The sequence below is a fragment of the Metopolophium dirhodum genome, chromosome 1 (genome assembly GCF_019925205.1).
Source record: "Metopolophium dirhodum isolate CAU chromosome 1, ASM1992520v1, whole genome shotgun sequence".
Taxonomy (NCBI): Eukaryota; Metazoa; Arthropoda; class Insecta; order Hemiptera; family Aphididae; genus Metopolophium; species Metopolophium dirhodum.
In genome coordinates, this window is record NC_083560.1 from 33,854,901 (window position 1) to 33,870,780 (window position 15,880).

Below are 15,880 nucleotides of genomic sequence, written 5' to 3' on the forward strand. Positions count from 1 at the left end.
GAGTGGAACGATGAATGTATTAATTTTACAATGATGTGTGTTTTTTTTTTTTTAAATTTTTAAATTTTTATTTTTGTGTCTGTCATAATCTTTTAGTACAGTAAAAATGCTTAGATTATCTTCAACAGTATCTTTTCTGAGAGGAAAGTGAATCTAGTTGGTGCTTTAAGGGTCAAAAGTAAGAAAAAGTTTTCAAAAGCGACATGATAAGCAAAAGAAAAATTAAGGAAAAACGGGAATTTTTACGCAAAATCTGTTTTTGAGAAAATCGAATTTGGTTTTTGGTGCAACTCTAAACAAATGACCGTGATACGAGAAATTTTGGCTAAATGTTTATATTAGCATTTTCTATACACCATAACATTTTCCAAATATTTTGATTTATTTTGAGCTGTTTACGGACATTTTCTGTTTCAAATTATATTAGTCTTTTTTTCTATGAATGTCAATAATACTTTATATGTGGGGTAAAAGACCTTGAAAATTGTATACAAGCCTCCTACTATATTTTTACAATGATATTTGAAAAATGTTAAAAATCCTTAGTCACAGTTTTTGTTTATAAGCATTTAAAGTTCAAATGTTGACAGAATACGGATAAATCACGAAAATAAGCAAATTATTTTGAGGTGAGAATCCATAAAATTTTTTCTTTTTAAATCTAAGATTTGAAAATGTAATACAAGATTCCTCATAAGTTTGTTTACCTTTATCAAAAAAAAATGTCTGCAGGCAAATTAAATTGAATTTTTATGAGCGTTTGAAATTCATATTTTTACAACATTTGTTTTCTCGAATTCTCATGTAACGATTTTCTTATTTTATTGTAATTAAAAAACAAATTACTGTAGATACTTGAAAATGTCACTGAATGTTTATATTAGTATTTTATATACACGATAAAATTTTGAAAATAATTTGATTTTTTTTAGTTGTTTACGGACATTGTCTGTTTTTAATTTTTTTAGTTTTTTTTTCTATTAATATCAATAAAATTTTATTTGTTGGGTAAAAATGCGTGAAAATTTAATGAAAGGCTCCTGGTATATTGTTACAATAGCAGTTAAAAACTATTAAAATTACATAGGCACAAATTTTTGTTATAAGCATTTAAAGTTCAAATTTTAACAAAATTTATAAAATTTATAAAATTTAAAATTTAATAATTTTTTTGTAGTTAATATTTTAAATTAAATTAAATTTAGTTTTAAATTCATAAAATGTTCAACTTTTATAGCTAAGGATTGAAAATTTAAAACAAGGCTCCACGTAAATAGGCTATATATAAATTACTTTATTCACAATAATATCATCAAATATACTTGGTAATATCATAGGCTCATAGGCGTAATTAGGGTTAAAATTCTGGGGGGGCTAACAAAACTTTTTATTTAAAATAACCCATGGGGGGCTTATATATAAATCAATAAGGGATATTTTTGGGGGGAATAAATCTTTGTCAGGGGGAGGCTAAGCCCCCCCCCCCCTAGTTGCATCATAGGCTGACTGACCGTTTTCGCTCAGAATTGTTTTTCTTATACAATGATATTATATCATTGAATTCAAATTTAACGCCATCCATTACAGTGACCCACTAGCAATCTACTGTACAGCAGAGCGACATCCACTTACCCACCTTTTTATTTATTTATTTTTGTGTCTGTTATCACGGTTTGGGGCAGTAAGACTGCTTCGATTTTTTTAACAGTATCATGTTCGATGAGATTTTTTATATTTTCAAATGTCATTGTAACAATATAGTAGGAGCCTTGTATTGAATTTTCATGTAATTTTCCTCAACAAATAAAATTTTATTGACTTTCATAGAAAAAAATACTAATAAAATTGGAAACTGAAAATGTTCCTAAACAGTACAAAACAAATCAAAATATTTTGAAAATTTTATCTTGTATTGAAATTGCAAATATAAGCAACCAGTGAAAATTGTTATTTTGTTTTAGAGTTACACTAAAAACCAAAATCATTTTTGTCAAAACCGATTTTGCGTAAAAATTCACGTTTTCTTTAATTGTTATGTTGTTTTTCCCAGCGCTTTTGAAAACTTGAGAATTTTAAAATTTGATCTCCCGATTGCACCAACTAGATTCAATTCCCTATCAAACAAGATACTGTTAAAGAAAATCGAAGCAGTTTTACTGCCCCAAACCGTGATGACAGACACAAAAAATAAAACAAATAAAACATACATCATTGTAAAATCAATACATTTATCGCAGCGCTCAGATTCTAAAATTGAAATAAAAAAAAAAATAGTGTGTCAGAATTTGCATCTGACGTTCTATGTTGATGTGTCAACAATCAACATGGCTAGTCTTATTTTTTGTGTGTTGACGCTCCCGATACGCCCTCACCCTTTCTAAGCTAGTTTTTGCCATGTTCTAGAAAGAAATAAAATGCATAAAGTATAGTTATAATATTGTTGCACCGACGAACTACTACCGGGTAAGCGGTTAGTCCGACGACTTGTAAATAAAATGTGGGTTGACTTATGGGTGAAGTTAATAACAAGTATTATAATTTATGAAATGTACATAATATTTAAGCGTTTTATGATAAATAACCACGATTTATAATACCTAGTAAGAAAATATCATGTGATAATTTATATAATCAAAATGAATACAGATAATAATAATAATATGGAGGTTAACGAGTGCGCCTCTTTGTAAATTGTTACTATTGAATATCGGTGTTCCGAAATAGGTAACAAACAACTTTGTACGTAGGCGTTCGTAGCATTGTTAACCTCTTCTAACCTGATTATTGAAAATTGTTTTATCTGTTTATCGATACAGAATGATTTTATTTCATTTATCGCGTTATAATAACTCACAGCGTTCATTTCTGTATAATGGTTGTTTTTGAGATCATAAAATATTATTAATGTGTCTAATTGATTAATCATAACACAATTTTTACCCTCATCAAAATGTTACTTGAGGTGGTAATTTGTTACCGTTTATGATTTCTCCACGGACTAAGATATAATGAACTGGAAACGACATGTTCGGCGGGGGTCGGGGGACGGCCACGAAAAGGTGTCACTTAGCTGATAAGAATACTGTTCTTAAAGTTTTCAGCGCTACCGGTGGTTTTATTTGGCTACAAAATTCGTATCTTAGTCCGTGTTAAATACAGAGGGCGCTGTGAACTCCAGGAATACAGGAACACTTTGCCTCTTGTACATACATTTGTGGCCGTGATAAGCTGCTCGTTTCCAGTCCATTATATCTTAGTCTTATCGCGTTATTACTTTATTATTGGAAATAGGTGAAATTAGAGTTTCATTATTTCGTGCGTGTTTTATACTCGCTTCTATTTCTGTTATTTTAGAATTAATAATTGACTTTTTATCCGCTTTTTTAAATGCCTCGAACTCACTAATTGGCTTATCACTCGTAACAAAATGTATACAGGTTAGATAATCAGCGTTCGAGTGTTGTGGTAAACTCTGTAAATAATTTGATAATCGTATTCTTCATTCGTTGTAACTTTATTTAATACTCTCATTTTCTTGTTTTCTGTCTGGTTCTTTTTCTCTTTTTTCTACTACCAGCGGAAAATTGCAAGTCGACAAAGAATCGCGTGTTATACTTGCATCCTTATAATTACGAGACAATTTATTCGGATCTATAATGTTACCTTATTAAGATGCTCCGTATTAATAATTTCCTTAAACTTTTTTTTAAACGATTGCGTATCTTCGGTAGCAATAAAAACGTTATCATTGTGCGGTTCCCATTTCAAATTACTCATGGTCACTTGTTCAATTATAAACGATTATTCCAATATATTTATGATATTACTAACTATTTCATCACCTTTGACCGGACTGATAGTATTAGCTATAATTACGTTTTTATTTATTTCGTGTTTCTCTACCGTTATTAATTCGTGTTCGATTTCTTCATCGGCTCTAAGTAATACACAATTAATACATTATTATTTATTTGTCCTGGTGTTATTAGTACTTATTTTCCCCAATCTAACACAACTTTGTTTAATTTAAAAATATTGTACCGAACCTGCTTCGGGTATTGGAAAATCATCTTGTACTATATAAAATGTAACCACAAAAGGTTGCTGGTTAATGTAAATCGGAATTACTACCGATCTTACTGTCTCTACTGGACTTGCATGAATGTCTTAAATTATTTTCTTATCTCTTTCATTTACGATTATATTATGTCCTTTAAGACTTGAGATTTTAATGATGTTAATTTCTGAACCGTTATCAATTAGGAGTTTCATTTGATTTTTTACAAATTTATCGGAAATACACGTTATGTGTTCCTGATCTATGGGTATGATCTATACGTATAGTATATTACTTCCCGATTGTATTTCGTAAATGGACCTACTCTGATTGTCCTATTTATTTTTTCCCTCCAGTTGTTTTTCCTCCTTATATTTTAGTTTACGACATTCGCTAATATCGTGATTAGGCTTTTTGCAATATTTGCAAAATTTACTTGAATATTCTCGCTTTACTTCTGTACTCATACCTTGACCGCTGTTTGGATTTCTAAAATTAGCTAATCTATGTTCGCTTGTCCTACACTCCTATATAATATTTATTATTTAGGTACTTACCCCTAGTTAGAGACGTCTTAATTATTGTGCTAATTAAATATATCACATGATATCATAAAAATTTAAATTAACTACTTCAACCGAAACATGTTTACATGCAAGATGCAACAGCCCATGCCTCCTCCCATTACTGTATTTTCGCCGAATATTTTTAAATTAGAAAAATAAATATTAACTTCTTTTATAAAAAAAAAACTCCTAGAAGAATGAAAATTTTAAATTGCAATTGAACACAATAATAATATAATATCATAAGTAGGTAGTACCTAGTACCTACCTCATTAAGATGTAAGTTATTTGTGATAAATGTATACTATAATCATTATAGGTAGCTTAAAAAAATTTTTTTTTTTTATTAATTGATCATTAAGCCCGGCAACTATGGCCATTAGCTGTTTGTTTGTAGGGGAGGATACTGTTGGTTGGTAAACACGTGTGTTGGCAGATTTTCAAGTGGGCCCCCGCCCGGGTAAGGCAGATACCTACTATCTGCCATGCCCGGGTGGGGGATGGCGACACTTGTTCTCCGGACACAGTGACTTGCTCGAAGAAAAATGCCGCCCGTGAACCGAGGTTTGAACCAGCGCTGGTGTGCGTCACAACTGACACCTTGGTCTGCTCGGCCACTCCGTCCCCCACATTATTAAAATTGTTATTCATTTCAATAATATGTACCTATTTAATATTATATATTTGGTCATATAATAAGTATAAAAGTTGTCTCTAGTGCAAACAATACAAATTTAATTTGTAATAGGTTTTTTTTATTGCCAATACCACACCGATCCTATATCTATGTCCCACATGTAAATTGTAATTTTATTGAATTTACGTTTTGATATTTGATTAAAAAAAGATAGTGAAAATTTCGGGGGGGGGGGGGGGGGGGGCGGGGGGGCTGGACCCTCCTCAGATACAGCCTTGGTTACGCTACTGGGTTTCATAAATTATACCAAACTGGGAGTTACATAGGCTATTGACGCGCATTTAAAAATATTATAAAATGTTTGTTTAACTCGCGTCTAAAAATTCGCCACTATTACCTAGCACCTGCTTATATGTACCTGGTTACCGGTATTTTTCCCGAATCGAAATTCTTGAATGAACTTTTTCCCAAAAATCCAAAAACCCGAAACCTTTTTTCCCGAACGCCTTTTTCCCAAATCAAAATTCCCGAATGGTGTTTTTTCCAAAAGTCCGTATACCCTAAATCTTTTTTCCCGAACACTTTTTAGCCGAATCGAATAATAATATTAATATCATAATAAATGTTGTAGTGTGATAATTACATATTTAAAAATCGATAATTTATAATATGTATAAAGTGGCCAATTTATTACCTATGTTGTTGAGGCCTCTATTTATAATAATAAAAATAAATAAATATAAAAAATAAAATAAACAATATAATATTTATTAATTACAAAACAATATTATGCGCGATCGCACTCAGAAATTGTAGCTCCTGGTATGTATCCTCCAGCAGTAATGAACCGTGACAATAATATGCTATTAATTCAATTTTGAAATTTTTTATTTCGGGAACAATAACCGTCGGGAAAAACACATTCGGGAAAAAAATATTTCGGGTTTTCGGATTTTCGGGCAAAATACCATTCGGGAAAAACGGCGGGTACCAACTAATATTTACACGGCCGCCCCGACCACAAACAATTTGTGCTCCACGATTTATTTAATCGTTTATAGACACACTTCTCAACATGAAAAACTGGAAAAACTTTTTTTTTTTATTACAGACTATGTGCATAATAATGAATTACACGTTACCGTAGAAGAATGTAATTATTATTTATTTTTTCGGGCGATTCACTTGCTCCTGTGCACCACACCACGAGCCGCCGCTAAATATTATATAATATATTCAATTACATAATATTACATGTACTATGCTGCATTCCCATTCACCGCCCAATTATAACGTTTGACGACTTATGACCCCAATGTAACCGATAGGCTAACATTTAGTAATCGTGCCAAGCACAAAATAAAATTCCAATTAGCTAGCAACAGCAAATAAGAGATTCGAATAAATAAAATGTAAGATAAGAACATTATTATAGTGTATTATTATCATGCGTAGTATTAAATAGGTTAGTAATTAATCTCAAATACGATAAAATAAAATGATTGGTGTTCGAACTTACCGGCGTGCATCCTTATTTTTTAATCGATGTATTTTGTCTACCACGTGTAATAAATAATGTCGGTTATTAATAGCTAGAATAATTATTAATTGGTGAAAATTTGTCAATTTATGTTTCGAGTAGTTTCCTACCTAAATGATTTTTTCTATACAGAAGTATAACGATGGCTAAGAGGCCAAAAGTTGTATGTCCCAAACATTACATTTTACAGGAAAGCAGTTTTAAGATTTTAAATTATTCTACACCAAAACGTTTGTGTTGTAGATTTTTGTTTTTCGGTGTTGCAACTGATTTATTTGGGATTTATTATTTAAATGGGACTTGTTATGAATGACAATTATAATATATTTTTACCATGGACATATAAGGTTTTGATGGACATATTAACAGTTGTTAATTTAATATAAACTATTACGTATAATATTTGTAACTTTTTAATGATCAACACAGTATTATCTATAAGGGGGGAGTCTCATCTTCTTAAATTTAATTATTTAATTTAACACAATTTTTGGTTTTGTGTATAATATATTTATTTTTAACTATTGTGATATGGTGCGGTAGGTTATGTTACCGACCGTCTCGGATAGAAATGAATACCTATCACTCAGTCGTAGGTATCACGTCGTATTCTTTATTTATATATAGTATATACATACATTAATTACATATATGGGGCGAGTGAGGTTCATGGAGGCGTCAGGTTCACGAAGTCCCCCACCGGTAGCGCTTAAGCAAGCGACTACTACTTGGGCACATAGGCACAACTAGGGGGGGGGGCAGGCTTAGCCCACCCAGTTTTGCCTGTAGCCCACCCAGTTTTTAAACGTACCAAATTTATTTTGGAATTCAATACAATATACCTAAACAGTTTTTCTAGCAAAATACTCTAAACTATTTTTGATTCAACTGTTTTTCTGTTTTAGGTTAAATCTAAATAAAAGTTTTATCAGAAAATCTATATATAAGCTTAAATATTTTTCGGAAATTTTATTTTTTAACAACAAATTATATTTTAAGCTTATCTATTTTTTGGCAATTACCTTTACATTTTCTAATGAACAATATTTATTCTAAAATTTGTTTCAGTAATTATACAAAGAACTTTTCCGGTTGAATACTTTGATTTTAATATATTTTCGAATGTAATACTTGTGTGATAATTTACGTTTAATATTTAATATTATTTCACTCAATAATTCCAATGGCAATAATTGTATTACTTTATATTTTCTAAACTAAAATTTTTCTCTTGAAACATGTTTTTGACAAAACCATTTCCCAAAATTTTCTTTTCAATTTATTTTAATTAAAGATTTATACTTTCTTTACATATATTTTCTAACTTTGTATAGCCCCCCGTTTTAAATTGCTAAAACGGAGACAACACATGCGGAGTACAATCCTCTTAACTCGTATAAGTTTGTCCGTTGGATTTCGTGTTTTTGTATTAGGTAGGTGTTAGGTATAGTTTACCATATCATACGATAAACAAAATTATTCATATTTAGCCTTAAAAATTGCCGAAAGAAAAACAAACGGTTGCATGACGTTTAAACATTATGTATCGGAATTTTGTGCTGTTTTTTTTTCAACCAAGTGTTGATCTGTAAATACTTATTACATTATGTATATTTTGGGTGCATACATTAAAATTGTTAGTGCATATAAATGCATATTTTTGAAATTTTTAGTGCATGAACTACGAGCCCTGGATCTATGCAGGTACATCGTAAAACCATAATTAAGATAAAATTACACTATTTACACTACACCATAGGCACAATTAGGGGGGTCTATGGAGGTCAAGCCCCCCCAAGATTTTAATCATATTTTAGTTTAAAATATTAATTGTTAGAGTTTGTGCTGCTGACTAGGGGCGGATCTTCAATAAGTTGATAGGGGGGGGGATATGAATTGTATAATTTTATTAATAATACATATATATACTAACGTTTTTAAACATTAATGATTGTCGATAGAAAATTGACAGGGGGTGCGTGCCCCTGTGCCCCTCCCCTGAATCCACCACTGTTTCTGAGTGCTGATACAATTTTAGCCCCCTTTCCCCCCTCTCCCCCTTAGAAAAATTTTCCTAGTTGCGGGCGCAATGGAACTCGGGATGACGGTACTTGAGCAAATTGCTGGGCGGGGTTGGCGGCGGCAGTCATGCGTCGTGTTGCGAGTAGGTACGTGAAACGTTTTGAGAATATATTAGTATATTTTATACACACAATGGAATTTTCAAATGCATTATTTCGGCAAAAATAAATTCAACCTACTGTAATACTAATGCCTAATAGTAAAATAAATTACTTTAATCACGATAATATTATAAAACATACTTAGTAATATTATAGGCTGACAGATACAATGATTTTATATCATTGAATTCAAATTCAACACATTTCATTACAGTGACCCTGTAAACACCTAATATACGGCAGAGCATTACCCAGTACCCGCTTTCCCACTTTTTATGACATATTTTTCTTTATCTTTTTATGCGCGTCCCCACCATTTCCATAGTTGTGGTGAAAAATACGTATTTATAAGTGTACCTGTATTATAAAATGAATTGCTGATCGGCGGTTCTATCAATTCAAAGTTTTGGCAAGTGTGGAACTATAGTCTCATTCACTCGGGAAATTCAATATCATTTTTAATAATACTACGGAGGTACTCAAGCTGTATAAAAGGTAAAACTTTAAAACTAGACACATTTTGACATCCTTTAAATTATAATTTTACCTACCTAATTGAACTTCTATTCCTACAATTGTATTTTTAGTGAAAATTTTTTTTTATTTTAACCAAACATACAAGCTTAGGTGTATAACATTTTTAACTTAAAACAACGGTAAATATTTTTTGACATGAAAACGAAATAGTTGAAACAGTGGAATTTAAAAAAAATATAGACAAAATAAATTTACTTAACATACTTCTTGAATTAAAAAATAATTAGTTAATTTCACGTTAATTAAAAAATAAATTTACTAAATTGATAAATAATTTAATGAAAAACCGAAAGTAACTAGGTAGTTAAGTTAAAAAGTTAAAATTAAGTTGACTTGTTTACTCCTTAATACCCAGCCTTGATTATATAAAAGTATTTCAAAAATCATTGCTAAGCAAATATGTTCAATTTTTATTGTGGCTCGCGCGGGTGACTCGTTCTTCGGGATAGCCCTGAAAAGAGTTGTTTTTACCAAGTAATCCTGCAGGAGATCCAGAGATGTCTGTCTGTCGGTTTTAAACTAATTTATTTTGTCATATATTGGGTAAATTTCGGTCACATGGATTAAAACACACCTTAAATATAGCACTACTCACATGGGGGACCTACAATAAGCCCAAATCATGGAGCTTGAGGGGACTAAATCCCCCAAAAGTTATAAGTACATGTCTTAGCCCACGGACCACTACAGCTATAGAGCACCTAATTCACGGATTTTTTTAACGGCGAAACGTTGGCCGTGGGCCAGTTAGTTATTATATTATTATTATTATACTTGTTTGTTATATTGACTAGCCATGTTTTAATGTTACGTTTATATTATTTAATATTGGATGTGAAGTTAATGATTTGTGTTGGTTCTTTAGTTAGTAAGCTTAAACTATACTTGTGAATAAATCGGCTACATTTTAAAGTTCCATAAATTTCTAAATTTTTTTTTTAGTTGAGTGATATACTGAGATGTTAGAATATTTATGATATAAACTCGTGCAATAATTGTCTTAAAAAACTAGAAATTAATATTTATTCTAAACTATAAAAAAGTTTATATACTTATAAATCTTAAATTAAAATAATTGTAAAAAAAAAACATATCATATTGCATATGCACTTATTAAAATTCAAAATGTTGCCAAACTTAAACAAAATATGTATAAAAATTATTTTAAAATTTCAATATTTCATGTTACATTTTATATTTTTAACAGTGTAAAAAGTTATTACACATTATAGGAACTCATATACATTTTGTTTTAAAATTCAGAAACAACAGAATTTTGACAATATTATTATTCCATCGTGTAGAAATTAGTATACCTACGTAATTTCGCGGGCTGAGAATGAAAAGGTTCTATGTCTACTTTTTTACACATCATTTTTTTTTTCATAAATTTGTTTAATTTTCACCCGAGTTAAAACGTTACCTAAATGGCTATATATAATGTACTTTTTCCTCCTTATGCACATTTTTTTTAGTTTTTTCTTTTTTATTAAGTTTGTGGGTGCCTAATGCTTAATAAATATAACGTATCTGATAATAATTATATGTATGCATGCCTCAATATTATATTAGTTATATTCATAAGATAACCTGAAAAAAAATTATTTTGCTATCAGAGTTAAAAATTGCTTTCTTGAACAATTTGGAGTATTGTGACATAGAGCCTTTTAGTTCTGATTTATCATTGAATTCAAATTTAACCAATTTATAACGGTAACTTACTCAATGACGTGATACATTCGATTCCTACTGTACAGCAAATAATTTACCTACTTTCCAATTTTACATTTTTATACTCAAGATTTTAAAATTTAAAAAAAGATTTCTCACACGTTTTGTTGACTCGAAATCAAAAACAAAATTAAGCGTTAAATTATATTTCTTTTTTATTTCAAAATTGGATATTCTCACGTAAAAATAACAATCTCTAAAAGTTCATTAAAATTTCTAAAATCATAAAGTAAAAATATTTCTATATATCATTACTACAATTCAACTTGTGTTGAAAAACTATAAAATTATAAGTATTAAATAAATTATAAAATAATAAAAAGTTAAGGAAAATGTTACAAACAGTATTGTGTAGTGTTCAACTAAACTAGTGAGGGCTGTATAATAAATAATAATAATAACTAAAACTATACATACAATATTATACATATTAGAACCCAAATACTTAACAGTTATTTCGTTAATTATTATCGATTAGTTAAAAATAGTATATTATTATTTATTACGTATTTTCATCAAACCGGGGCGGTGTGAGTGGATTAACAACTTTATAATTTTATTGTAAGGCCCCCGTGAGGCTAAAACTTGTTCCATTAACTTTTTTGAAGACTTAGTCCCCTCGAACCCCCTGCCCCTTAATGTCCACCAATATTAAAGTTACCAAGTAATATAAGATAATAATACTAACGACGCCAAACTATACGTACCTAACAACAAGTCTGAAACTAAACATACCTATAGGTTATACCGTTATACTGAAACTACAATTTGAAAATTCTATTTTACCTTATCTCTATTATGCACCTAACTATTTATAAAATATATTATTTAATTTGTATAATAATTTAATCAAGCAATCAGTGTATATGTATAAACAGGGAGATTTTTTATTCCTGCTCGCCCTTATTTTCATGCTTAAATTGTGCATATATTCATATTAGGATTTTGAAATTTTTAAATACACTTGAAGACCATATTTTCAAATACTTGAGATTTTCAGTTCCACTTAAGGATGATCCTGTGACAATAAAAATTTTATTTTTCAAAAAGGAAACACCCTTTTTTATTTTTAATTATTCAGCAGATATTTTTTTTTTAAAAAACCTTGATATACCTATCTAAATCAAAAATAATATGAGTTGCTTTTTAGTTATATAATTTTGTGAATGGTGTTGGTATCTACTAAGAATGATTTGTTTATAGTAATAGATAAAGTTGATGTAGGAGCTTAGATGATTTGAAAATGCAAGTTCCTAATTACTATTGATCTATCAATAATAATATAAATAGTTTGTAAAAACGGTTCAAAAATAATAAATACTACCAACATCTAATATTATATATATTTTATATTTTTCTAAAACTGTTTCAAGGATTATTATCCTTAGTATAAATATTTTAAGCAACTCAGAAACTACTTATTAGAATTTTGATTAAGATACATAAAAATGTTCAATAAAATTGTCCGCTAAACTATTAGTGATATAAAGGGAGTTTTCGTTTACAAATTATAAGTTTGTATCATCACAAGACATTCCTTAAGTAGTACAAAAAGTATCAGGAATTTTAAAATATAGTGTTTATGTATAATTAAAAATTCTAAAAATAAGAGTTTGAATAAATGTGTTCTCAAAGGAAAAAATGGGGGTGAGCACTGACCATGCTTAAAAAGTAACTTTGTGTATATTATATATAATTAAATAGTATTAATATTGATGATTATTGTGGTATAGATAATTGACAAAATGGTGGTTAAAATTATCATCATCGGGGCTGGAGTTGGTGGTACAGCAGCAGCTGCTAGACTTAGCAAAAAAGGATTTCAAGTAGAAATTTATGAAAAAAATTCATATAATGGTGGAAGATGTTCACTCATTTATCAAAACGGACATCGATTTGATCAAGGTCCATCATTGTATCTAATGCCTAAAATATTTGAGGAGACATTCGAAGATTTGGGGGAGGACATTAAAAATCACATAGAGTTATTGAAGTGTCCTTCTAATTACTATGTACATTTTCACGACGGGGAAACATTCGAACTTACCACAGATATAGCAAAATTATCTCGTTCTTTGGAAAAATACGAAGGCAGTGGTGAATCAACATTAATTAATTTTTTAAATTATTTAAAGCAAACTCATTTGTACTATCAAAAGAGCGTTAAAAAGGCACTCCAGACCGATTTCCAACATTGGTATGATTTTTTCAATCCAAGACATATACCAGACGTAATCCAATTGCATCTATTGGACACTGTTTACAACAAAGTGTGCAAGTATTTCAAGAGCGACTACATGAGAAAGGCATTTTCATTCCAGACTATGTACTTGGGGTAGTTATAAAAATGTTAATTATTTATATTTTAAATACAACTAATATTGTTTTTATGTTATAGAATGTCACCATATGACGGTTTGGCTCTCTATAGTTTACTGCAGTACACTGAAATAGCAGAAGGGATTTGGTATCCGAAAGGAGGCTTCCATAAAGTTTTGGAAATTCTTGAAAACATTGCTGTAAAACATGGGGCAAAGTTCAACTATAATGCCGATGTGCAAAAAATAATAATTGATGACAAAGGAGTGGCGAAAGGGATCAAATTGGTAAATGGTGATGTTGTAAATAGTGACATTGTAATTTGTAATGCAGATCTCACATATGCGTACAACAAACTTTTGCCAAAAACATCATACGCTGAAAAACTTGACAAAAAAGAACATACTTCATCTTCGATATCATTTTATTGGTCCATGAATACAATCGTGTCACAGTTGAATGTACACAATATTTTTTTGGCTGAAAAATATAAAGAAAGCTTTGACCAAATATTCAAGGATCACACATTGCCCGATGATCCATCGTTTTATGTTAACGTTCCCAGTCGCATCGATCCGACAGCAGCCCCTGAAGGAAAAGACTCAATCGTAGTTTTAGTACCAGTTGGACATATGTCGAATGTACCTAATATTGATTTCGATGAACTTGTGAAGAAAGCTAGGGAACAAGTAATCGATACAATCGAGAAAAGATTGAAGATATCAAACTTCAGAAGTATGATCGATCATGAGAAAGTGAATGATCCGAGAACATGGAAAAACGAATTCAATTTATGGAAAGGGTCTATACTAGGATTATCTCATACATTTTTGCAGGTTGTATGGTTCAGACCTAGTTTAAAATGTAACATATTTAAAAACTTGTACTTTGTTGGTGCTTCGGCGCACCCAGGTACTGGTGTACCAGTAGTTTTATGTGGTGCAAAATTGCTAGAGAATCAGTTGTGTGATAGGTTCTTGGAGAGTAAAGTTAAATTAAGCTTGTGGTCGAAGAGTGTTTCATTTTTAATCAGCCTCCTAGCACTTCTGTTTGTTTGGATTTCTTTTATGCTGTATAAACCGTTTTAATTAACAAATAAACATTAAATTATTATAATTACATTTTCATATTTATATACATTTTTAAATACTTTAAACTCATTGTATGGGCGTTACAGGTAATGCTTGCCCTTATACTGTCTGGATAACATACTACCTCAATCTTAATAGAATTTATTTAAAATTAAAATAAAAAACTTAATTTGTAATTAGAATTGTTTTGTATCATTTGGCCTGTCCTAACAAAATTTTCTAGTGCAAAATGACTCATAGTTTAAGACATAAGTACATAAGTAATGTAATAGTTTAGAATAAATAAAACTATTTTTTTTAGTAATTGACGCCCGACATTTAGTTTTAATATATGGTGAGTATAGAGTTAAAAACTAAATGTATATGTAGGTAACAGTTGAATTTGAAATATGAACATATTATGTTGTAAATTTTTTTATATTCAAATAGAAAAATAAAGTCTTAAAACTAAATTAAAGATTATATATAATATATTCAAATATTTAACTATTCATATATATACTGCATTTATATGCTTTTTAAATTATAAAATATGCATTAAAAAAAGTCAAAATATGCAAGAAAAAAAACAAAACATGTATGGTAATTTTTATTTAATTTTAATTTTGTTAAGATTGTTACAAACAAAATGTATAATATATTAATACAACACAGATATTTTTATCATTAATAGATTGCAAACCAAGTAATTAAAACTGTAGTACCTAAGTAGCAGTGGCGTACCCAGGATTTTACAACTGTGGGTCTGCTTTACTTACGAGAGGTCACTGTGTAGAAACTTCAACCAACTAGGTTAGCCCAATGCGCTCACAATTTACCTTATTAGGTATTTACATCACATTTTGATACCAACATTAATATAACTATATTACATGAGTCATAAGTCCAGGGCCAGACTGGGCCACTGTGCTACTGTTCTACAGCACAGTGGGCCGCGGGCTACGGTTATGTAAAAAAAAACTATAAATATTAAAATCAATTTAATTATGCCTACAGGCTTATTACTAGTGGAACTTAATAGGTAGCACCATAGAACATATTAATATTATGTTCAATTTAAGATATGTGATTAAAATATTTTATGTCAATAACACGAATCAGTACAAATTTACTGAGCGTTCGGCAGTTGGCAGTATTATCACAAAAACACAGTGGAAATATTCAAAAATAAACACAGAGTTGTGTTCACATACTGCGATGACGGCACGCAGTGATCTGA

General features: G+C 30.0%; 1 protein-coding gene across 1 annotated transcript; it reads left to right on the forward strand.

The window, feature by feature from the left end:
* Window positions 1-12,996: 12,996 nt before the first annotated feature.
* LOC132936939 (uncharacterized) lies at window positions 12,997-14,658 on the forward strand. Its single transcript, XM_061003758.1, has 2 exons — window positions 12,997-13,586; window positions 13,650-14,658. Exons 1-2 carry the CDS (start codon window positions 12,997-12,999, stop codon window positions 14,656-14,658), a joined length of 1,599 nt encoding a protein of 532 aa, XP_060859741.1.
* The last annotated feature ends 1,222 nt before the right edge of the window (window positions 14,659-15,880 follow it).

Coding starts and splice junctions, on each gene's coding strand:
- LOC132936939 (XM_061003758.1), top strand. CDS start 12,997: ATGGTGGTTAAAATTATCATCATCGGGGCTGGAGTTGGTGGTACAGCA. Junction 13,587..13,649: donor TTCCAGACTATGTACTTGGG/GTAGTTATAAAA, acceptor TTTATGTTATAG/AATGTCACCATATGACGGTT.